We start from the raw sequence: 25,755 nt of genomic DNA on the forward strand, positions 1-25,755 counted from the left end.
ATGAGCAAACAAATAATAAACAATATAATAGGACTAGGATTTCAGAAATCTGAAACAGAGCATAAGTATTAAACATGGCATATTAAACAGAGCCAGAAAACAAAATCCCACTGGTATACAATATAGTAGTAAAAAAAAACCCAGGTAGCATTTGGTAAATTTGTATCCTCCTCTGCCTTTGGACTGTTGTGATTCATGTAAAAAAAATACCATTAAACTCAAAATACAAAATATTTATTTACAGTGATTTCTCCATCAATTCTATGAGTTTATAGTACAGGCGCTGGGGGGCATTAAGACCTAAAACAAAATCCCAGTGGTTCCAGTCCGAAAAGCTGTGATAGTAAACTAGGTTACTAATCTGAGGAAGTAAGAGAGACTCATCTTTGGGGTCTGCTATTGGATCCTTTTCAGCAGACCATATTGCAGTTTGTACAGGCATGTCTTCTAAATGATATGAAGGAGGAAAGGACTGAAACAAAAGGACAAGAGAATGCATCAGTTTTTAAAAAATGTCATTAGAAAAAAACAGTAAATTTTATATCATACAACTGTTTTTGAAGTATGTAATAGAGATCAAGGAATGTGAGGTTTATGGAGCTCCCACTGTACATCATTTTCCTTGATATTTCACAAGTTCTTTAGGTTGATGCATTCTGTTAAGCAGTGAGTAAACTCTTTCCATTTCTGTTCTTTTTAATATATATATTTGTCAAAGATTACGTGTCTATGTTTTGCATTATTAGTAGGGCTGTCAATTCGGTTCGGTCCGAACTGAAAATCAACCGAATTTCCCCTGATTCGGTGCTTTTCTGTTCGGACGGATCCGAACTCAAAACTGGCGGGCAACCGGAGGGGGCCGAATTCAGCGAGTTCGGGAGTTCGCGAATAAATTCGGCCAATTCGGCCGTCAGTAAGCAGCATAACCGTCAGTAAGCAGCATTCTCCTCCCCCGGCCAATCGGTGGGCAAGCTGGGTCTTCTTCTGGCCAATCAGTCAGGATTGAGTACTGGAGGAATCAGCTGATGTGCGGCCCGGCCAGGGAGAGAGAGAGAGAGAGTGAAATCCTCGTGTGTGTGTGTGGGGTGCTTGTGCACATTTGCTCCTTTCTGTGGCTGCAGAGGGTGCATTTTTTGGGGTGCACACACAAAACTTTCACTGGAACTTCAGATGAAGCTTCTTAAGGTACCCCCCAAGTTTTGTAAACATTGGGTCAGGGGGTCCCGAGATATGGGCTCCCCCCTTTTTTCTTTCCATGGCTGCAGGGGGCGCATTTTTGGGGGTACAAATCACAAACTTTGAGCGGAGTTTCAGACCAGTGTTCTTAAGATACCCCCCAAGTTTTGTAAACATTGGGTCAGGGGGTTTCGAGATATGGGCTCTCCCCCTTTTCCCTCCCCCCCTTTTCCATTTATGTGGCTGCAGGGGGCGCTTTTTTGGGGATATAGCCCCCAATCTTTTAGCATAGCTTCAGTGAATTATTCTTAAGATACTACCCAAGTTTTGTAAAGATGGGTTCAGTGGGGGCAGAAATATCGCCTCCCCCCTTTTCTCTTTCCATGGCTGCAGGGGGCGCATTTTTGGGGGTGCAGACACAAAACTTTCACTGGAACTTTAGATTAAGCTTCTTAAGGAACCCCCCAAGTTTTGTGAACATTGGGTCAGGGGGTCCCGAGATATGGGCTTTCCCCTTTCCCCTTTCCCCTATTGGGATGAATGGGGCAGCCGATCCGATCCTGTGTGCATCTCCTCTCCAGAGCAAAACGTTCCGTGCCTAATTGGATTACAGCCCGTCCTGATGGAACAGAAGACAGCCACAGTAAGACCCCTTTGGGGGCTTTAATCTATAATTTTTCTCCTGTGTATGTGTGTGTGTGTGTGGGGGAAAGCAGAGTCTGTGTGTGTGTGGGGAGGGAGCAGGTTCTGTGGGTGGGGGGGGAAGCCAAAGGGGGCTTTCGTTGGTTCTGCCTGGGGTGTGTGTTCCCCCTCGAGTCTCTCGCTCCCTGGTTTGAGGGGGGAGGTTTCAGTTGTGTGTTGCAAAGGTGTTGTTTAACAAGGTTGTGTTTGCAGTTGTTTTGCTAATTTCTCCGCTGTTGTCGGGCTGGGAGCTTTGTGCGTGGGCGGCAAGCTCTGCTGAGAGATGCACAACATTAAGGGTAGGGGGGACCCCTTTCAGGGCCCATATCTCAGCCCCCCCTGACCCAATCTTTACAAAACTTGGGGAGTCTTTCAATAAACGTCCTTTGAAGCTCTGCCAAAAGTTTGGGACCTCTAAGCCCAAAAATGCCCCCCCCCAGAGCCGCGGAAAGGCGCGGTTGTGTTTTTAATGGCTTTATTCGGCCGAATTTGTTTCCGAACTTTTAATCCCGCCGAATTGAACGGATCCGAAGTGGGGGAGTTCGGACTTCGGCACGTACCGAACCCACAAGGGCCAAATTTGGCCGAATCCGACAGCCCTAATTATTAGTTTCATCTGTTTATGTTCCGCTTTTACGTGTTAAGCTGCTTTAGTGACCTTGTTTGGGCCAAAAATCAGGATATAAATGTAGATCAGTAAATATTTGCCTATGGAATGAATTGGCATTTATGTTTACTGATGAATTTATCTCCATTTAAAACTACACACTAAACCAAAATCTACATTTTTAATGCAAATATTCTATTTACATATTATTATGAATATTATCTGCTCGCAACATTTGGGTGAAAAGGTTGAAGGAGGAGGTTCCCAAGACTATGGCCGTTAACGCATGGGTGCTTTCTCCCTCTTTTCTCCCGGGAATGCAGCGAATTGGCAAGGTCCTCACGCACGTGCTTTCCACAAGCGCGCGTTGACCCCTCTGCCTTTCGCTACATTCCTGGGAGAACTAATTCCTCTGTTATTGCGACTTAAATGAAAGTCACGCAACAGAGGAAGGAGCTCGCCCGTGCGTGCCGGGCGCCTGGATCGACTCCCCACTGGGAGACTTCTGTGCCCCGGCAGCAGCGGCGGCGGGTCCTTTCCCTGCCAAGAGGAAGACACTACCCGGCCCTGGTGGGGAGAGCAACAGCAACGGCACCTGTTCCTCCCCTAACCCCCCACTCCCGCCTCTCTCTCCCCCTCTCCCCATGCCGCCCCCCCACCGGTGTTTAAAACTCACCTCCGAGCAGCCTGCCCAGTAAAGGTTTGTGGCGGCGGGAAGTGCGCAGACCTGGTGCGCCAGAAGGGGCTACCGCCGCTTCCCCTCTGACAGCGGGGATCCAGGCAGCAGGCTGCTTGGAGGTGAGCTTCAAACGCCGGCCAGGGGGGAGAGGGGGGTGGGGTGGGGTGGGGGAGAAAAAGGTGTTGCCGCTGCTTTCCTGGCCAGGGCCGGGCAGTGACTTCTACCTGGTGGGGAAAGCAGCCGAATTTGTTTGTCCCTGTTTTATGTCCCCGTGCGTTCAATTTTTTGAATGCGGGAACATAAAATGTGAGATACACCAAGGACAAATAAATTCAATTATGGCCATGCGTTAATGGCCTATGTTTAACCCTGCTTGTTTAATTCTTCGCAGCCCTCATTATTCTGCTCCACAACTAGGCAAGTTTGGGCGAAAAAAAAGGAGACAGACAGAAGGGAAGCGAAGGGAAGGGCTGGGTTTAGTTAAACAGAATATGAAGCAATACCCAAATTTTGGAATAGTCTGGTCTCTAGCTTGCACTAGGGCAAAGCCTTTTGATGAGGTACTTTGTGTTAATAACTCATCTCTAGATAAATCCTAATGACACCAGAGTTGAAGATTTCGACATACATTTAATTCTCATATTTGACTGAGAGAGAGCTTCAAGAAATGACTTTTGGCATGATTGCTGAGTTCAGCCATAAATGTTGATATAAATTTATGTTTATTTTGAGGTAGGACAAAAGTATATATGCGGGGGGGGGGGAAATCTCATGAAACCAATTTGAGCCCACTAATAAATATAAAAAATGTATTCCAACAATAAATACATAAAGATGACAATACCAGTAATCACAACTCCTATAATAGTGCACAAATTAACTACATATAGTATAAATACACATGAAAATGGTGAACAAAGAATTAAACATATGACTATTGAATTGAGTCCAGTAGATATCTGTCAGACGTCCAACAGGCTAAAGTCCAGGATGTTTACAATTTGCTGTGATTGTGTGATTTAGAGCTCTGGACCTTAATGATAGCTTTTTATCAAAATAATCTGAAGACGACTACTCGAAATGGAATGTGTTAGCAAACCATACCTTTTTCTTGACTTTTTGCCTTTTGGAATATTAACAGATTTGTATTGGACTCAATTATTTATTCACTTATAATATATTTACAGTGCATTCCTGAAAGGGGGGGCCAAACCATGATGTTAGGGACAGGACAGCTGAGGCTCCTCAGAGGCTTCCCTAGGGTTGCCAACCTCCAGGTACGCCAACAAAACTATTCACCTATGCTGTAAAATGTATGCTACAGATAAATGCCAGCACTAGGCTCTATATTCACAATCATTTATATAGCAAAAGAATTTAGAAATAAACATTCATACATCAACTAAGAACAGTGAGTGCACAAGTGTGAAACATACGTTACAAACACATTAATTGTGCCATACACAAACACCAACATATACAAAGAAGATCAAAATCTTAATTTCACTCTAATCCATCAATTGCTTTAAATGGCCCACCGCTTTAAGCGGCAATTTCTTTAAATGGCCCATTGTTTCAAGCAGTGGGTTTCCTGGTTCCTCCATTGAAAAATACAAGCAGCGTTCACAATAGAGAATCTGTCTACAGCCACTTCACTATTGCTTAACTTTTCTACGGAGGAGAATCAGATGGGGGTGACCCCTTCCAGACCCCATAAAATTGGACCCCCTGACCCAATCTCCACCAAACTTGGGGGTTCTTGCAAGGAGAGTCCCTTGTAGCCACGCGGCAAATTTGGGGGCTCTACCTGCAAAAATGTCCCCCCAGGAGCCACAGAAAGCAAATCCCCAAAAAGCCAGATGTTTATCCAGCTTTTTCAGGGATGGCAAATTTTGCTTTGCCATCCTCCCCAGCTTTAGGGACTCGGTAAACCAGAACATTGAAATTTACCGAAATGGCTTTTTTTCCAGTTTGGGTTTTACCAAATGCATAGCCCTAAGCAGGCGAGTGGGGAGGGGGTGGAATTTCTTCTTTTGTTTCGGGACCGTGAATAGGTATTTTAAAGGTTGCATTTAAAAAAAAGAGCTTTGAGCAAGCATCAAAATTGACCTGCATAAATGACCATATTGTTCTCTCTTACCTGGTTATATTTGGCCTGATTCTCACTTCCATAGTCAAAATATCTGAATAATCCTGATGCTGAAACCTATGGAAAGAGTGGGGAAGAGTGGATATTACAGGTTACTTGATAGAAACTGTCGGGACTTTGCCATGCTTTGCCATGGATCCTGCAGAATGTTTCTGCTGACAGAAGTGAGTCCATCAGTGGAGCCAAACTTCCCCACTTCTCCCTCGGCTGCAGCTCCCATTACCCCTGAAATGTTGCTGCTGGGGGATTGGAGATCCCAGAAACAGTATGAGAAGGAAACCAGCACTCTACAGTGGCAGGGGATAACCAATTGTGGGGGGGGGGGATCTCCCCACTCACAAATTTCATAAACTGGAGCTATCCTTGTGATTAACACAAGAAAGTCAAATAATGCAAAATGAAAAAGAGAGATGAAAGTTGGGGACAAATGTAATTATATATTTCCTTTTTCATAATCATCTCCAGGATCTAAAGGCGTTCCTGTGGACATTCCAGAGGCTTGGACGTACCTAGTGGGATTTTTGCATGTTGACATTTCGAAACTGAAGGAACTTTCATAAGCAATTTATGATATCATATGGGTTTCTTAAAACCCATATGATATCGTAAATTGCTTATGAAAGTTCCTTCAGTCTCGAAATCTGTACTATATAGCTTTAGATCTCTATGCGGTGGCTGGAGATCTCCTGCTATTACAGCTGATCTCCAGGTGTGAGAGATCAGTTCCCCTGGAGAAAATGGCTGCTTTGGCAATTAAACTCTATGGCATTGAATTCTCTCCCCTCTCCAAAGCCCATCCTCTACAGGCTACACCCTGAAAATCTCCAGGTATTTCCGAACCCGGAGTTGACAACCCTAAGCTTTAGGCCTGCTGTTTGAAAAACAAGAGTCCAAAGACCCTGTAAGTTCACAGAACGAGTATTATGATTCTTTGGATCCTGGCCCAAATATTAGGTACATTTCCTTCCAACTGAAAACCTCAGCTGTGGGAACTATATAATAAATATTTCCTGAATTAAAGAAGAGAGTTGGATTTTGAATTGTACCACCACCATAAATTGGGAAGTCTGTTTCTCCTGGAAATCTGTATATTCATTGGATAGATGTCTATAAAGTTTGCTAATCACTTAGGTCCTGAATTAAAATTCACCCCCATCTTCATTCTTCTAATAGGACCATTCATAACATATTGATTAGATGAACCCACATAACCACCACAAAACTGTATTCACAAAATAAGCTTCCACAAAACTGACTTTTGGTCAGTTTGCAGAGACCTAGGGAGATGCATTAGAATTAATGTCTCAAGTTAATATAGAATAATCGGGAGAAATTGTGGCTTGTTTCAGCAGGAAATGAATGGTCTTAGAACAGTAACACTTTCAGAACTGTGACCTTTATGAATTAAATGTGCAGTCTAAAAACAAAAACACATTAGGGGTTTAAACCAAAAAATAATAGTAAGAGTGCCTGCCTGTAGCTTTAAGAAATGCCCACTCAGTGGCTATTGTGGGGATGCTAAGCAATCACGACAGTATTGCCAGCCTTCAAGCTTTGCCTTCTATCAGGAAAAGGAGAGAGAGGGCTGGGCTCTTTCCAGGGATGTTTGGCCTCTGAGGGAGGACTCAACACGGTAAGGCCCAGCAGCAACAACCAAGTGACTTCCTATGATCCAATTTGCATGACTCACCCAGGCCTGGTTATTAATGACAGCCGTCCCATGAAAGCCAGTGTAGTGTAGTGTGGTGTAGTGATTACAGTTTAAGACTAAGATCTGGGAGACCCAGGTTTACATCCCTAATCTGCTGTGATATCTTACTGCGTGACCTTGGCTCAATCATACTTTTTCAGCTTCATCTACCTCACAGGATTGTTGTGAAGATAAAATGGAGGAGGAGAGAATGATGTAAGTTGTTCTGGGTCCCCATTGTGGAGGAAGGTGGGGTAGAAATAAATAAATAATAAATATAGCTGAAGATGGGGGCAGATAAAAGGTGGATTACTTGGTGTGTGGGAAGAAGAGAAGGAAGCAGGGAACAGTCAAGAAGAGGGGGAAAGGAAATAGTGTGAACAGGGGATACGGGGGAAATGAGGTCTTCCCCTCAAGCCCTTGGTGGTTCCCCCCCATACATTTGGGGCTGGCCTGGTCACTGGCCCCATGCATCTGGGACTGTCCTGACCATTGGACATATACAACTGGGCCTGGCCTGACCTCCAGCACAATGCATAATTTTCCTGGGGAGAGGCTGCCAGGGGGAGGGAAGGAGGAAAAGCTTGAAGAAATGAGGCAGTAAAGGTTATGTTGGCTAGTGGGTGAGAAGGAGAGAAGGAAGCAAGAAGAGGGAGAAGCTATGGGGGAAAGTGCAGGTCCTGATGGGCTCCCTACCATGCAACTCGATCTGGCCAGCACCACACAGCTTGGCCGTAGTTTTCCCAGGGAAAGGCTGCCATAGGGATGTAAGGAAGGAAAGCTGAAGAAGAGGGTGGCTGTTAAAGGTAGGTTTGTTGGTGGGTGGGAAGAAGAGAAGAAAGAGAAAAAAAATTAGAGAGGCTATGGGAGCTTTAAGGAAAGGTAACGAGGAAATAATGGCAAAGGGAAAATGAGATGGCAAATGAAAGTCCTTGCAGGTCCCCTACTTGTCCTTGCCTAATTCTGACATGATCTTCACGTGTTCCTTGATGCTGCCTTCTCACATGCTCTGGTTTTAAATGTGATGAAAAGTGGTATTTGTTGAGGAAAACCTGCAAGTAGTGATAGTTTGCATGCAAAGTTCTGGTTCTACATTTATTTATTTATTTATTTATTTATTTATTTATTTTGCTGTCAAGTTGCTGCTGACTTAACAGCGAACTCATAGGTTTTCAAGAAAGGGATGTTCACCATTGCCTGCCTCTGCATAGCAACCACAGACTTCCTTGGTGGTCTCCCATCCAAGTACTTTTCAGGGGTGACCCTACCTAGCTTCTGAGGTCTGACAAAATTGGGCTAGCCTCGGCCATCCAGGTCAGGGCAAACTATCCTAGTGAAATTAAACCATGGTTTCACATTATGTCTGAACTGAGCTATTATGTTATAGCCCTGTTGAATATCACTGCTGGGTGTGCATATTCAAACCTGTCTCCAGTGAAGAATGGTTTTGACTGATCCCCCATCTGGAAGGTGAGATAGATATACATCTGCTCGGCTCTGCAAAGAAGGAAAGGAAAATTGAAACGTTGCTTGTGTTTTTGAAAGAATTGTCCACAAGCTGCTTGCTTCTTGTCAGGGGCTAGGCTCTGCCTGCAAATGATAAGCAGATCATCTAGAGATGCATGGATATGGCCATTTTTATTTTTGTTGTCATTGAGAGATTTCCCTTCTATTCATTTTTGTTACTCATAGTCCTGATTCATTTCTTTCTTTTATGCCACTTCTTTACCATTTATATCTTTAGCGGCAGAGTGATAACAGCAAAGGAAATCCACTACTGTATCCATGAACTACTGTCCGGTAGTACTATTTCAAATAATAAGAGGCCTCTTACATCTTGCCCTAGAGGAGAAAGTGGCAGATATCTCAGCAGCATGCTGCCACTATTGGTCTTATGACCCCCCACTGAGCTGGCTCTGAACTTTGACTCAGAAGCCTCAGAGGTGGTGTCTGAGGAGCCAGAAACATGGCCTGGGGGAGCACAAGGAACTTAGGAAGACCCCAGCATGCTAGATGCCCCTGGCCCATCTGTGCCCCTGAGGAACCTGCAGTTTAGAGTTGCCAGCTCCCGGTTGGGAATTACCAAGAGATTTTCAGGGTGGAGCCTGAGGAGGGTGGAGTTTGATGAGGAGAGGGACTTCAGTGCCATAGAGTCCAATTGCCAAAGCGGCCGTTTTCTTCAGGAGAACTGATCTCTATCGGCTGGAGATCAGTTGTAATAGCGGGAGATCTCCAGCTAGTACTTGGAGGTTGGCAACCTTATTGAAGTTGGAGCTCCTCCATGAGAACTTCCCTTAGTCCACCCCCCCCCCTCAGTGCTGGGACAACTAAGCACCAGCTGGAGACATGACCCACAAGCCCACCAGGATCTGCCTCCACCCTGCAAGATCAGAAGAGGTAGCAGGCTCATGACAAGATAGCCCTGGGGAAACAAAGTGCCAGGCTTGTAGCCCATGCTCCTCCTCCAGCCAGCGTAGTGTAGTAGTTAAGTAGTTAAGGTGGTTTGGATGTGTGAACTCTAATCTGGAGAACCGGGTTTGATTCCCCACACCTCAACATGAGCGACAGACGCTAATCTGTTGAACCCTAATCTGGTGATTTAGCCAGGATCGAACGCAGGTTAGGCGAAACGCATGCGTTCAATCCTGGCTGAATCCTGGCTGAAACAGGGAATAAAGGAGGCTAAAGAAACCATGCATTTTCGCCCTAAGAGTGCCTTTTGTCAGTCTGGGCTGTCCAAGCAATTCTAATACACTAAAATTGGGCTGTCTTGAAAATAGTCATGGGACTCTTGACATGTACGAAACTGCTGGACAGAATTCTAACAGAGCTCTGTTGTGATGAGCATATAAAAGCAGTGCAATACCATAGCACTGGCTCCTACTATGCTTCTGGCCGCAATTCAAAATGGTATTTTTGTATTTCAAAGCCCTGCACTTCTTAGGGGGTTGACATTTTTGCTTCCCTCATCCCCCCCCCAATCCAATTATAGCTAGTACTGCCAGTGTGTGTGTGTGTGTGACAAAGTAATACAATATGCATGACAATATCCACATTCAACATTGGGATTTGTCTGTTCTGCCAGGCAATGAAAGTATCCATGCAGCATGACAATAGGAAGCATTGCCTAGACACATGGGCAAAAGGGATGTATTCCTTCCTCACTCTGTTTAGAATAAAAGTACTGATGAGTCGTATGATGAGACATTATATTTTTTTTCTGTGCTCCTAAGAGGGCTGAGAGCATACAAAAAAAAAAAAAAAAAAAAAAAGGAATCCTAAAAAGAGAACATAAAATCAGCAGTGTTGAAGAGCCATGGTCCTGAAAATGGGTGCAAAAATGCTACCAAAGACCACTAAGATAGGAGCATTTTCTGAGCATTTTTAAACCTTTGAAAGTTAACTTTTTGCCCTTGGAATCAGATCTCATGGAAATTTGCCCCTGCCCTAACAGTAATTGCATTGGAAGCAAAGCACTTAGTAATTGTTACCTTTTCTGCAAGTATCTACATACCATATTTGTATTTGCTGTATTTAATCCACCTGAAGAAAACAAATAGAGACAGATCTTCTTCATGAAAACTGTATCACATAACTTGAAGACAGTGTCTCTCACAGACTTGCGTGAGAAAATGATGTCATTGCTAATGAATATTTTCTGTGGAAACATAAAGTATCAGTAACTGCATTTGGAAAAAACATGTCTTTTCAGGACTGTCTCTGACTTCTGCAGAGTACCTAAGCCCACCTGGAAGTACTGAAGCTCTTAGTTTTGCAAATAATACTTTATAATCTTAGCGGCTGGAGTCTACTCTGGAGGAGACTCAGTGATGTCTGGCATTAGCTGTTTCCAGAAATGATTCGAGACCTGCTAATACTCTGGCACAGCTCCCATTTATTTCAAGGGAATTTGTGAGAGGCAGCTCTCATAAGACTGTGTTGTCGATCTGCTTTAATTTGATTGTTTTAGAGTCACTACTAAAACTCAACTAAAACTGAAGCTTAATTAGAGGTAGTCCTGGCTAATTTTGAGGGAAGCTAGACTAATTTTGATAGAAATAGAGGAGTTCCTCAGAGAATCCCCACATATCCCAACAACCAATATGTGAAAACAATTTGTATTCACTGTCAGAGAAAAGGGAACCCCTGTTCAGTTTTGGTTGTGAAGCCTAGGCTATGTTTTTTTTAAGTAATTTTTTTTCTCATTTTATACATCATTTTCCCATAATGCTTAACAATATAAGATTAAATCTATAAAAAGTTCTAATCTAAAAAATAAAGCATAATTGGCTTCCCCTCACTTTCTTCTGTCCATAATTAAATTGTATATACTTTTGCTAACAGTTTAATCCCCCTACTCAATTACTTTATAAGTATTTTATTATCTAAGTGATATGCCTGTAATCATCCTTATATTTTCATATACCAAATAAATGTGAGGAATTAAATCAAAGAGTATCCTTTAAATTGACCCATCAAGAAATATTTTTCACAATAAATTCTCCACACCTCCCACTCCCCCTTAAACTATTAAACACCTATTTCAACAAATACAAATAAGCAGTAAAGATCAGTTTCCATTATTTAGCTATCCCTTGCTATAACAAATAAAAAGAAAAAACACGAAGAAACAAAAAAGAGTTAGAAATTAATTCTATCTTATAATATTTCTCCCTTTCTTCCTAACTCCAATTCAATGAAATATTACTGATATATTTATTATGAAATACAATCCATATCCATAAAATTGCTGGCAGATTCAATTCCTTCAATTCTTCAGTTACTCCATTCATCTTCTGTGTCACCGTCTGGGCCAGGGAATTCATAATTGTAGTCAATTGCTCCATTTGTTTAGACAGCTGTTCATGTTGTTTGGCAGTAGTTTCGTTTTGCTTAACAAACAGTTCTTGAATTTTCTTATCCATGGTCACTTCTTGGGAAAAAACCTTGTGTCTGAATGTTGCAGGTAACAGTACTGATCCGGACCAATTGTCACTGTTTAAAGCGATTTTGGCAGGTCCATTTATGAGAGTTCTGATCAGTATGGATAGTTCAATAACAGTTAGTAAGCTTAGTCGTCAAAAAGTTTTCCCAGAAAGTGCTTTAGAACTTGTAATATTTAACATTGAAGTTTTAAAGAACCAACAAGTTTTTTCGGACGCTCTAGATCGGCACAAACAGGAAGTAGGAAGTAAACCGGAAACGGTGCAGCCACGGACCTTCCGATGTCCCCGTTTTGTAGTTTTTTCCAAGGTAACCTTTAGATGATGCAGCCAGGGGACTCCTTCCGGTGCTGCGAGTTTGTAAAGCTTCCCTTCTTCCCCAAGTCAGCAGAGATGTTATGCAGAGCACATCCGGAGATTGCAGAAACGAAAGTTAAAAAGCACAAACTGGGAGCGGCCAGGAAGAAGGTAGGGTGGCCAAGGGGAGGGAGGGGTTTATTCCTCATTTCCCCTCAAATGCCATGACTTGATTGGTCCCTCTCACGTCAATCAGAAAAGTTCAATTGTTGTGTCTACCCATAGATCGATTTGATAGAGTTCCTGCCGCTTTATCTGATGGCTTATCTTAACAGAAGAAATCTTGTTGTAATGGGGGGGGGGTATGCAAAGATCCCTGGAGTTACCAACTTCCCGGTTGACTTTATTTGCTCGGTAAGATCAAAAGTATTTCTTGTACTCACTTGACTTCTGAGAGTGGGGTATTTTCCTTAAATAGTTCATAAGATGGTTATAGGTGCTGGAGGTCCAGGCCGGTAGCCAAGAATACGCCCAAGGAGATGTTTTCTCCCCTCAAAAAGCCGAGCAGGACAGTGTCCACGCCTCCGGGGGACTTAAAAAAGCTCCCTCGGAGAATATGGGAGTCACACTGCTATCTTCTGGCAGCAGAGGAATTCCTGCATCCTAGCTCACTATTTAGAGCTGGGTTGGTGTGCTATTGCACTCCAATTTAAAGCGATTCTTGGATTCTCTTGGGAGAGCCCTCCCTGGAGACTGTTGCCGGGGCCAAACCAGACACTGGAAGTCCCCAGGCTATATTAATGGAGAAAACACGGTTCCCAAAGCATCTGTTGCATTTCTGCACCACTTGCAGCTATTTCCTAGAAAACAAGCTTCACAAAGTAGAACCATTTAAATTGGAGGTTAGAAGGGATGTGCTGGCAGTGGATGAAGTTTTGGAAATAAGTCTGCCAGCTGAAGGAGATTTGGGTTGAAGTTCTTTGTTTCTCGTGTTTTTGGCATGGATGGAGCCAGAAGGCCTTCACGCACCTGTGGCAATCTTGGGAGCATTTATGACTGCTGATTGAGATCAGGGCTGAGCTCATGTTCCTCCTTTGTTACAGGCAATTAAATCTGCATGTGGCCAATGGCACAAGGCGCTTGGTAGGAGCCAAAGATGGGATCTTGGCTTTTAGACCATGGCTTGCAGTGTGATGCCCTGAGTGAGCTGCGTCAGTAGATCCAAAACTCCTCCAGTATGTTGGAGTTGTACATGTTTGTTTAAATTGTATTTTTTCATGTCATCATAAGCCACTCTGACTGAACCCCAGTGAGGAAGAAAGTGAATTAGAGATTCTTAAATAATTACAGGTTGAGTATCCCTTAACTGGACATCCAAAAACAGAATGACCCGAAAACCAGACTTCTAAGACAAAACCCGTACTTAATGAGGCAGACAAGTCTGGAGGAAACATTTTTAAAAGCCATCCAGCGGGATGCCTCCTCACCCCTAGAGGACCCATTTCCTGGTCCCTCAACTGTTTCTGATGTTCTTCTAACCTAAAAAAATAAAATACTGTATACACAGCATTGTAGGTGGAGACTGAACAAGTACCGTTGTTAGCTTGTTTGTTGTTGCCCTTATTTAACAGCTGATACAGGTATTCTGGTGAGATAGTTACACTGCTTTCTGATGGTTCAATGTATACAAAATTACTAAAAATACTGTTTAAAATTACATTCAGGATATGTGTATAAAGTGTATATAAATATATATATAAATCATAAATGAATTTTGTGTTTAGGCTTGGGTCCAATCCCCAAGATATCTCATTATGTATATGCAAATATTCCAAAATATTCCAAAGCACAGAAAGATCTGAAATATGTAACACTTCTGGTCCCAAGCATTCTGGTTAAGGGATTCTTGACCTGTACATTTTAGGTGGGTAGTTATGTTAGTCTCTAGTTGTGTAACAAAATTTGTCTAGTAACACCTTAAAGAGCAAGCCAAAAAGACCCACACATTTTTCCAGGGTATAAGCTTTAGTGAACAAAAGTTCTCATCCTCAAATACTAGATACTTTGTCAGACTTTAATGTACCACTGTTTTAAATGAATGAGTGAATCAATTATGCTGGTTCCTATAAATACCCATAGCAGCCTACAACAAGTAACCACAGACGTAGTTTAGGGTATATTCAAGTATAAAGGTCTCTGGGAAAGGTCAGCAGAGCGAGACAGAGAATTCTGCAAACCAGGATATAAAATGCAGGGACATTTGCTGAGCGCAGTTTCTTCAACAAGAAGTCATGGCCATGCATTGTGTCTCTCCCCACATCCTGGGTTGTATGCATCTTTTCTCATCATTGTGTTTGCTTTGATGTTTATAAACACAGTTGCTGCAATACATTGCTTACATACATAGCTTACTGAAGGAAACAGAACAAAACCTTCTTTACTGTTTCTTACACTGCAATACTTCTGTTTATCTTCTGAAGCCAAAGAATGTAAATGTCTGCCATTGTAAAAAAAATGACAACGGAAAGCAATCAATTGTATGTTTGGCTGTTTGGTGTCATTGTCTAGCTGTTAGAAGTTGGTCCACATTAAAATATTTTAGCTGGTCCATATAGAAATGTTGTCATCTATTTGTAATCAGAGCTACACCTTTATAAGCCCATTAACATCAGTGGATTTAGAACAGTGTAACTGTGCTTAGGATCACACCATTCATTTCCAAGTTTTGGAAAGAGACTTTCAGATTTGTTGCACCCTTACACTTCTTTGTTTGCAGCAGTTTTAAAATACAGATTGATCAGCCAATACCTTGATGAAGGTTTCAGGAAGGAAGAGGAGTAGTCTTATTTGAGGGATTGAGGTATGCTTAAAAGAAACCAATGGTGCCAAGGCAACGAACATTTTGATTTTTTGTGACAGCTTTGGAAAAGTCGAAAATGCTATGAAACCTGGAAAAAAGAAAGTGGGTGTTTACAACTTAAGAATGTAGTGAGAAATCTATTCAACAGTACACTGAAGGGGTACCCAGACCCTATGGAATCATGCAAACTGGTACATGGTTTCTCAGCTTTCAGACAGTTGCAGAAATGTAAGGAACAAAGTTATTCCTCCTCCCCTATCACCACCTTAAGCTGTGTTTTTAAAAAAATATGTTAATGAATAGGTGGATTTTAGGGGGTTTGTCCCTGAATCCACCTAGAACCACTAGTTTCATTCTTATGCCTACCAAACCCTGAACCTATTTCAAAAAACGCCATTCACCCTGTGATTAACAAAAAGTTAATCTTTGAGAGAAGCTCAGAGAAAGGGAGTGGGTGGAGCTAAGGAGCTCACACTCTCTTTTCTGAAGAAAGGAATTGATTCTGATATTGGTAACATGCGTGTTCAGTAGCTGTGTTTGACTCTGAGAACCTAAGGATTCAGATTTGCCTAAGCTGGTGTGACAGGCAGAGATTGGGAGGAAAGGGACCCTTTCTCAGGTCACTGGAAGGAAACAGACTTTGGGAAGGAGATATTCCAAATACAGGGGGTTGTTAAGTGATTACTGCCACAGAAGAGTGATTTGCGGAGAAATATCCATACTTCTGTGTTTCTCTGGGTAAGAGAGATTGTAGAGTCTCTACCTTCCTTGTTAGCTAGGCAGCTGAGTCTGAATAGAAACATCTATAAGAAGTTCTGGGAACTGAACTGAAATAGTGAACTGAATCTAAGAATTGGAATTCTGTACCATCTAAGCCATCTAAGATCTATTCCTTCTCTGAAGTGAATCTTATAAAATAGCTGTGGTTCTATGCTTATCCTAACTACAGTTTCCCCTCTAAATCCATCCCTTGTACACTGTTTAATAAATCTCTGTTACTTGTTTGTTAACTTGAAAAAGCCTCTGGTGTCTCAGTTTCTTCTGAAGTAAAATAAGTAAAGGGGACTAAGAAGGAGAAAAATTAAAACTCTAAATAAACATTATGGCAAACAAGCAAAGCTCTCTCTCTCTCTTCCTCAGCATGCGCAGGGAGTGGGGGATCATGATACAACGTTATCTCCTTTAATAATCACTGGGGTCTGTTGCTGGAACTGCTGAAAGTATTGGGCTATACTCATTCATTTACTCTTATGCCCATTATAAGCTCTGTCCTGATCCTGGATATATGATATTGACAGAGAGTTCTTTGGGTTTTGCTGCTGGAAAGTTCTGAAATGACTCTTCCTATGCAAAATCTTGGAGCATTGGGTTGGGTCTGTACAGTAGATCCAGAGCCACTATGACAAATCTTGGAATCCAGTACAGATCTTTGAATCCCTACTTTCCTTTCCTCCCCTGTACAACCACAACTTGAGAGCCAGCATAGTGTAGTGGCTAAGAGCGGCAGACTCTAATCTGGTGAACCACGTTTGATTCCCCCACTGCTCTACATGAAGCCTGCTGGGTGACCTTGGGCCAGTCACAGTTCTTTCAGAACTCTCTCAGCCCACATGAGGCAAGCAATGGCAAACCACCTCTGTTAGTCTCTTGCCTTGAAAACCCTATGGGGTCACCATAAGTCTGCTGTGACTTGACTAGAGATGGGAAGGCCTGGAAAAAAACCAGAAATATTGGGGGGAAAACAGGTTTTTTCCTGTTTTTCCCCAAAGCTATTTTTTTCCGAAAAAATGGGGGGTGGGGGAAGTGTGTGGAATATGTTATTTTCCAATGATAAATAATATATCTATGAACATGGTATTCTGCCAAACATCTCCCTCCTGCAACATGGTGGCAAGGTCTCTGCACCACACATCCTCTGACACCTCTTGCATCTTGCTTACTGCAGATTCCTGCATCTTCTGCTGCATGTGAAAGAATTTGGTCTATGTTTGGTAATATTCATACCAAATCAAGAAACAAACTGACCCGTGAAAAGGGTAGAAAACTTGTTTCAATCCATTCAAACCTAAAGTTTTTAGAAGTCCATGAGAAAAATGACAAAGAGGAAGAGGAAGAAGAAATGGAAAATGATAGCAGTAGTTCAGAAAATGAGATAGAATAAACTGCATGTATATGTTGTGTCTTCTGTTTCTTTCTTTTTTTAAGCACCACTCAAAGGGTAGACCTTCTATGGAGCTTAAATATTGAGGTGGGCCTTAACTTTATTTGCTGTTGGTGCTAAGGGGCAAATATTATTATTTTTTATGTTGATGGTTTCTTGGATTTTTGGTGGTTTTGAGGGAAAGGGGGGTGGCTACCTGTTTTATTGCAAGCATAATACTTTTATATACACTGCGTTTCACGCAATTTTTAAAACTACTCCACACTGAACTTTTTTTTTCAATTTTTCCAAAATTTCTATTTTTTTCCGGAAAAAACACAGGGGGAAAAAAGTTTTTTTCTCATGGCTTCAAAATTTTCGGAAATTTTACATCTCTAGACTTGACAGCACTTTTTACCACCATCACAACCCACCTGCATTCCTTTCTCCCTGAAAAGGCCTGTGTGCAATAGAAGTGAATCAAACGGTGAGTATGAAGGGGTTTTTGAACAATAATTCTGATGGTTGAACCCAGAGGCATGATTGTGCCCAAGGACCCAACAAAGGGATGGTTGGATTGTGAGAGGCCAATCGCTAGAATGTGAAGGAGCTGAGAACCTTCCAATGGCCCATCAGAGCAGAATATAGTATAGAGAGTAAGACAGAGAAGTTAATTTTGTTCCAATTTAGCTTACCAAGAGTAGTGCCTTGAGAATGGCCAATGAAATATAATTGCTTTTGCCCAGTCTTCTGCAGAATAAAATTTATTGTTGCAGGAATATCAAACATGGCCATTTCATGGAAACTGAAAATAAAAAAGCAATGTCTGACTTTTAAAATGTTATTGAAATATTAGTGAAATTCTCTCTTGTTAGTTACCAAATTGTTCCATTTTGAGTTCAGACATGTAGGTTCTGTCATTTAGTTTGGTGTATTTCTCTATAAGGAATACGGATACTTTACTTTTAAATATTGTTTATGGTGGTCTTAAGTGATTAACATTAGAATAACACCAAGGGAAAAGGTAACAAGCAACAGACAACTAGAATCAAATGAGATTGTTCATTTTATTAGAGATGCTGAAAATTTTCATAGGGTACTCTTAATATCATAAAGAGGGATCTATAGGTATCTGTGCCCTAACCTGGATAGCCCAAGTTAGCCCAATCTTGTCAAATCTCAGAAGCTAAGCAGGTGGGTGAGCCCTGTTTAGTACTTGGATGGGAGCCCACCAAGGAAATGTAGGGATGCTACACAGCAGCAGGCAATGACAAACTACCTCTGAATATCTCTTGCCTTTAAAACCCTATGGGGTCATGATAAGGTAGTTGTAACTTGACAGTAAAAAAAAGTCTTCAGAACATTGAATTAGTACGGAGTATGTCTTCTTGCAAATAAAGCAATATTTCTTCAATAGCTGTTAAAATATAACAGAATACTATCAATTGGTATTACTTTTCATTCCATATCACCTGAAATCCCAAAATTCATCTTGGTTTATGGAGAAATTCTGATGTTTCTGACACCAGCTAGTTCCTCTGCTGTTTCCCAGCCAGACATCATAGCCAGCATCTGCTAAAATGAAACCAAGGCTGTTGTTGGCCATATTTGCAATCCAGCTGCTAGCTTCTGTAAATAGTCCATGTTGGAGAAGCACAACAGGCTTTGGATCTAATTTTTGAAAACAGTAAAAAAAAAGGACTAGGTTTAATATTACACAATAGCAAAGACATTGTTGATGGATCTCATCTGCATGTTAAAATTTATAATTATTCTTGTGATAAAAATAATGTGGGGGAAATTGCACCCTGGGTATATTTTTTAGAGGAAGAATGAATGGGAAGAAGGTCAACAACTTTGATGTTTTAGGACAATGTGCCACACAAATACAGAATTAGGGCTATGCATAACAAAATTACTGAACTGAAGATATACATGGAAATCACTGGTTCAGGCCATTACTATGATGCTCCTAAATCATAACATAAATCGGAGAGTCTTAGATATTATGACCTCCCCCCCCCCCCGGAAAAATCTGTGTTGCTTTTCATCATGGGTGCTACTTGTGAGCTAGAGCATGTCCTTGTGTTTTTCTTTGATTCTCCTTATTTCCTAAGCAATATGTACATATTAAGGCTGTGCAAAAAATATATATGGTGATTTTCGGGTTTATTGGGTCCATTTTTGGGGGGGGAAACCTGAAATAAGCCAAATACCCATATCTGTAAATATGGGCATTCGGCTTATTTTCGGGTTTCCTGAAACAAATTGGCCCTTGAGGTAGAGCCCCCCCCCCCCAAATTTGCAGTGTAGCTTGAAGGGACTCTCCTTGCCTGACCCCCAAAGTTTGGTTAAGATTGGGTCAGGGGGTCCGATTTTATGGGGTTTGGAAGGGGTCATCCCCTCCTCCATAGAGAAATATTGTGAAGTTTGCATTGATTCTCTGGGGGGGATGACCCATTCCAGACCCCATAAAATTGGACCCAATCTTCACCAAACTTCGGGGATCATGCAAGGAGAGCCCCTTCAAGCTATGCTGTGAATTTGGGGTTCTACCTAAAAAAATGACACACACCCCCAGGAGAATTTTAAAAATACTTAAATTTTAGACTTGTGGTAATGGCTGCCGTCTGCTTCCTCCCTCAAGACACTGATTTTCCCATGGTTAATTGCAGGGTTACAATCAATCACGGGAAATCATGTTTGTAATGGCCACTTCCTTCCTTTCTTAAGAGTCATGGGGAAACTCAATTTCCCATGATCGATTGCCCTTAGGGCAAGATGTGCCTCCAAGCCCTGGTGTCTGTACCCTCATTTTCAGAGGTGAGGTGGGTAGCAACTAGAGCCAGGGCATTTTCTTTGGTGCCATCTGGCCATCCAACAGAGATACAATTTGCAAAAGTATCTACTAGAACCTAAAGCTAAGGAGAGGAAGGGCTTTTTTAAATTAAACTGATATAGAAAAGAAAATATTCTTTATTCAACTTTGCCATAGGAAGGGAAACCAGGATTTTGCCTGCCCATGCACATGTTTGGGAAAAAGGAAGGATTTTAGTAACATTTCACATTTTTAAAGCCTTTTTATCCTATTTGATGGAAGTGTGCTTCGTATGAATTTTTAAAGTGATCAAATACCTCTGGTTTGATTTTTCTTTCCAAAGGGAATTCTGTATATTGTCAAATAATAACCATCCTCTGTCAAGATTTCATAGTCCTCACTGGGGTATCCTTGATAGCATATCACCTCACTCTGAAAAGAGAAAAAGTAAACTCTTGAGATGGTTCAGGTAAGAATATTTTAATCTTTTTTTGTTTTAAAATGTGATGAATTTCTGTGTTCAGCTATTCCACGGCTGTGTAGTAAACATGCGGAGAAGGGAAGCATTGATACTTAGAACTGATCACTGTGATCTCAACAGATATGTAAGATTTCTGGAAATCTCTGGGTAATTTATTATGAATTGTATAGAAAACAGGGAGACCTAGTGCAGTTCTTCTGTTTCTTTTCAAGAAACGTTTTGCATCTCCTTTGCTTCCAGCTTCCCCTATCCCCTACAGCCTTGATCTTCAGTGCCTAATCCAGTGCCAACTATAAGATCTCAAATATATGCCCCTCCCAACCCCAGTGTCTGGGGTCAGCCACCGCCCTGCACTTGCCTGACAGAAGGAGGCAGGAGAGACAGTGGGCAGAGGAAGGCCAGCCAGGCCCGATGGAGGCACCATGGAAGCTGCAGGATGGCACAATGGCTGGCAATGTCAGTAAGAGTGGCACTGCCTGAGCAACAGCTGCCTCCCACAGAAGCAGGCCCCACAAGGCAAAGCGGGCCAGAGAAAGTGAGCACTGAGGTGCCAGGGGGAGTCATAGGGTTGCCACTGAGGGAGACACCAAGCACTTGTTCGCCTATGGCAAGGTAATATAGGTGTTAAGGCTATAAGATTGGCTATTTTAACAAACCCAAAGTTTCTGGCTGGAGATTTCAGGAGAAAAAGAGGAACAAAGATACTAGGGCAAGCTTAGAGACAATTTCAGCTGCCTTGATATGAAACTAAACAGAAGCTTGTAAGTTCCGCTTTCGACTTGTTCTGCAAGAGTCTGCGTTTGACATATCCTGCCAAGTCTTAAATTGGAAACTGGCAAGGGAAATTTCAACATTTTTGAGCAAAGACAGAGAGGGAAGATTTAGCTTATCATGCTTTTTGAATTTACAGAATCAGGGCTTATTATAAGGCACAATATAATCCAGCATAGTTTTAGAGAATATAGGTAAGGAAAATACAGTGGGAAATAGGGAATATAGTCTCCCCTTTTCCCATCAGGGTAATTAAGAACTTCCATTGAAAGGCTGACCAGTCCAATGCAGGACACATTAGTAGGAAATGTGGATCTCAATTCTCTGAACCCAAGAAGGTGGTAGTGGAGATTTGGGAGGGGAATTCTGATTTGTAACTAAGCAGGGGTGCTCCATTCTCAAATCTCACTGGCTACTGGGTTCTGAATTTAATTCTACAGGGGAGATGGGAGAAAGCAGTAAGCCCAGATGGGAGAGGGCAGAACATGACAAGAATGAAATAAGAGAGAGAGATATTAGATTTTATAAGTAGAAGAAATCAGGGCTTCTGGAAATAGGCAGAGACAGAAAGTGAGGCTGTCTTCAGGCAGTCATCGCTAACTGCCTCTTTTTTTCTGACAGAGTAGAACTTCCGCTTTCTAGAGGCCAGCAGCTGGCAGAAGCAAAAATAGCTTGGTGCATTTAAACAGAAATATTAAGATGATTTGAAGCAATAATCTTAAATCGGAAATACATAACTTTAAACTCCTAAAGAGTTTAAATTCACTATTACGAATGAAATAAGATAAAATTTATATAAAATGTTTTATTGATGGTACAGTACTACTACGTAAAATGAAAAAAGAAGATAAGGCTCTTTGTTGGAAATGCGGTATAGATACAGGTACATTCATGCACACTTGGTGGTTTTGTAAAAAAATTAGGAGGTTTTGGCGATTAGTTTTGAATGAAACTAATAATTTGATTAAACTAAAAATTAAGAAAGATCCCGCCTTTTGCTTACTGGGTATTCCAAAAAAAGATTTAGATAAACGTGACAGAGTCATATGTCAATATAGTTTTGCAGCAGCAAGAATTACAATTGCTAAAAAATGGAAGCAAACAAATAAACCTTCAATTAAAGAGTGGAGAGAAAAACTATGGATGTATATGTGGATGGCCAAAATCACAGATTCTTTACATGGTAAAGATATGGATGAATTTAAATACACATGGTCAAAGGCCGCCACATATTGGGATAAATTGGCAAAACCGGATTTTAAAAGTATAGTTAATGAATTATAGTTCAATGTGATTTTTAAATTAATGATTATAATAATAGAGTTTTATATATTCTCATAACACCTCGCCGGAAGTCCAATGGTGAAGGGCACAGTGGTGGGGGGTGGGCTTTTGGGTTTTAGGGCACTATAGGGTTTATAAAGAGAAAAGAATATTGTATTAGCAGTGAATCAGTGCTCTATATATGTTTTTATGTATTTTATGTTTTTTGTTGTTGTTGTATTATGATTTTATTACTATTATAATTTTTTTCTTTTTTTTGTTTGTATGTTTTATTATAAAAAGCAATAAAAAAATTTTAAAAAAGGAAATACATAACTTTAGATTAGATACAAGTCTGATTTAAGTTGGAATGTATAACTCTGCAAAGTCCTAACATGCTCCATGACCCAAAGGTGCAAGGAGCAGGTATAAGGATGTCCAGCCATGATCCACAGGAATGAAAGGGGAGGGGAGGCAGATAGAGTGAAGAGGTCTCCAACAAAAAATAGGCAAGTGAAAGTCTCCAACAGACAGATGGTGAGGTGATCATCGAGGGAAGTCACCTTTATAGAAAAGTTTGCTGTTGGTTTGGAAAGTCCAGAGGCCATCAGAAATACACTTGACCACAAGAGGAACAAGTCAAACATGAGGTCAATCATAAGACGAACTGCAAATAACTCACCAGGGCATACAACAAGAAATTGCAGAAATCAGCAATAAGGTATCCATATAAGGGATAAGGGAAGTAAAAAGCTGAGTTTACAGAGTGATGACAATGTAAGCAATGACCATATATGGTGGCCGGAGGAGACTGTAACTTTGGTTGACCAGCCAATGGAAAACAAAAGAGGGTTGGAGTTTCGGGCATCAGTAGGGAATAAAAAGGTCAGACTGCCTGGCTATGGCTCTGAGCGGCTGGTACACTTGCATGTGCCAGTTGACTCCCATTTACTTTGATCAAAATAAATGCTTCAACAGAAATCTCTCTGGTCTGGACTCTTCTCTATCCCCAGGTAATTATGATATGTAAGGGGGTAAGAGTGTTGTGAAATTCCTGACAGCACGTCCCTCTTCGCTGCCAGCAGGAGGTTTTGGGGTGGAGCCTGAGGAGGGTGGGGATTGGGAGGGGAGGGACTTCAATGCCATAAAGTCCAATGGCGAAAGCAGCCACTTTCTCCAGGGGAACTGATCTCTATCGGCTGGAGATCAGCTGTAATAGCAGGAGATCTCCAGCTGGAACCTGGAGTTTGAGAAAACCAGTACAGGAGCAATGCTGCTAACAATGCCAATATATTATAGCTACATATACACTTTACAGTATGTGGTAATGAAACCACCAACAACACATACATTCAGTACAACAGTGGATGTACAAAATTTCCACAGCTCATTTGAATTCCATCAGGTAAGTATCAAATAAGTCCTTTGAAATAACTATCTTAGTCTTTTCTCAAAACAGATGCTGCAAAATGAACAGTCAAGAAGAATACGATCGTTTCGGAGCACAAAGGCTCAGTTCTTCATCAGTTCTTCCTGTACAACGTAATAAATAAAAAAATTTCTATTCTGCAGTCTCTTTAAAATCCAATAAATATCTTTCAATAAATAACAATAATTAAGTTACAATAAATAGTTCAAATACTTGATGCAATGCATACAATCATATATCAACATCCATGATACCAGGTTTCAAAGAATAACCTTTTCCAGAATAAAGTGCATAATACTTCCCCAGAGGGGTAAGATGCTGAGTTCCTTTCACTCCTGGTAAGGACTCAAGTGGCGTTATTCACATAGCATATTCAGTAAACTAAATACTCATCAGGTGTGTATTACATGAGCCAGCTGATGCACCAGTGCCTGAGAACGATTCTTAAAGTGATATTACGCATTATCATCGTACAAAAGATATCACTTTAAGAACCTGATGAGTATTTAGTTTACTGAATATGCTGTACTGGTTTTCTCATCCTCCTGATAATAGTACAGAGGTGTCTTTTTTCTCCTTCAGTACCTGGAGTTTGGCAACCCTACGAAAGAATTAAGGACAGGTAAGGATTGCAGCTTCCAGAGACCTGGCTGAACAGGTGGACCCTGAAGGTTTTGAGTGAGGGAAGAAGGGGAGGGACCTGTAACGGGGTCCTTATTGTCCCTAGGTCCTGCCAATCAGGAAGTCTTGGCCATGCAGCAAAGGTGGTTCCTTCCCCAGGGGGATCCCTTCAATGGTGGATTTGAAGGCAGCTGAGGAGGAAGAGTGAGGTCCTTCTGAAGAAATCTGTGGAAGGGCGAGATACTGGCAGGGGAGAGGCAGTTGGGTGAAGGCAACCCCCGCCTGTCCTAGTAGCCAAAGAAAGACCCTGCAGCACCCGACTCTGCCTCAGAGGCCCCAGATGCAGACACCCAGTTCAGAGCCTCTCGTATTCCATTATGATAAACAAATTTTAGATCACTTAACTTACAACATTCATATGAACTTCAGGATTTTCATCTCGGTTTCGGTTGTTGACTTCTTCTGAGCTTGCAATTGCTTGTATTAGGCATACAATTACAACAAACCACCTCATCTTATTCCTGTTAAAAGGGGAGGTGGACAAGAAAGAAAACAAAGAAAAATGCACACAAATATATTCATTAATAATGCTGACAACCTATATATATTAAATCCTCTCTAGTCATAGCTCTATATGGGTTTCTGTGTAACTATGAGGACTCTAGCTAACCATGAGCTTCCCCATTCAGAAACATTAATGCAGTGAATGGGGAAGTCCTTATGCTCTCATGAGTTCTGACTCATGAGCCAGTGTGGTGTAGTGGTTAAGAGTGGTGGTTTGGAGTGGTGGACTCTGATCTGGAGAACCGGGTTTGATTCCTCACTCCTCCATATGACCGGCGGATGCTAATATGGTGAAACGGGTTAGTTTCTCCACTCTTCCACATGAAGCCAGCTGGGTGATTTTGGGCCAGTCACACTCTCTCAGCCTCACCTACCTCACAAGGTGTCTGTTGTGGGGGGGGGGGGGAAACAGAAGGTGATTGTAAGCAGGTTTGATTCTGCCTTAAGTGGTGGAGAAAGTCGGCATATACAAACCAACTCTTCTTCTTCTACTACTACTACTACTACTACTACTGCTACTACAGAGAGGCCTTATGCATGCACAATTAGCCTCTCAGTTGCTTGTGCTGATTCTGGATATTGGCAT

The 25,755-nt window shown here is 41.7% G+C and overlaps 1 protein-coding gene across 1 annotated transcript; it reads right to left on the minus strand.

Annotated features, from left to right (window-relative positions):
* Positions 1-238: 238 nt before the first annotated feature.
* Positions 239-25,119, minus strand: LOC130477590 (lysosomal acid lipase/cholesteryl ester hydrolase-like). The gene is made up of 9 exons (XM_056849605.1): positions 25,015-25,119; positions 20,358-20,472; positions 18,695-18,893; positions 17,918-18,027; positions 15,031-15,170; positions 10,497-10,640; positions 8,408-8,479; positions 5,284-5,349; positions 239-472 (listed from the first exon to the last, which is right to left on the minus strand). The coding sequence occupies exons 1-9, from the start codon at positions 25,117-25,119 to the stop codon at positions 239-241; spliced, it is 1,185 nt and encodes a 394-aa protein (XP_056705583.1).
* Positions 25,120-25,755: the final 636 nt, after the last annotated feature.

Source organism: Euleptes europaea, chromosome 5 (assembly GCF_029931775.1).
Source record: "Euleptes europaea isolate rEulEur1 chromosome 5, rEulEur1.hap1, whole genome shotgun sequence".
NCBI classification, from domain to species: Eukaryota; Metazoa; Chordata; class Lepidosauria; order Squamata; family Sphaerodactylidae; genus Euleptes; species Euleptes europaea.

What these genes read in the sequence shown, in the direction of transcription:
- LOC130477590 (XM_056849605.1), bottom strand. Translation starts at nt 25,119, where the DNA reads ATGAGGTGGTTTGTTGTAATTGTATGCCTAATACAAGCAATTGCAAGC. An exon ending in AAAGAAAAATCAAACCAGAG is followed by an intron (nt 18,894 to 20,357) that starts GTATTTGATCAC and finishes TTCAAAAATTAG; the next exon opens with ATCCAAAGCCTGTTGTGCTT. An exon ending in CCATTCTTCACTGGAGACAG is followed by an intron (nt 5,350 to 8,407) that starts GTTTGAATATGC and finishes CTCTTTCCATAG; the next exon opens with GTTTCAGCATCAGGATTATT.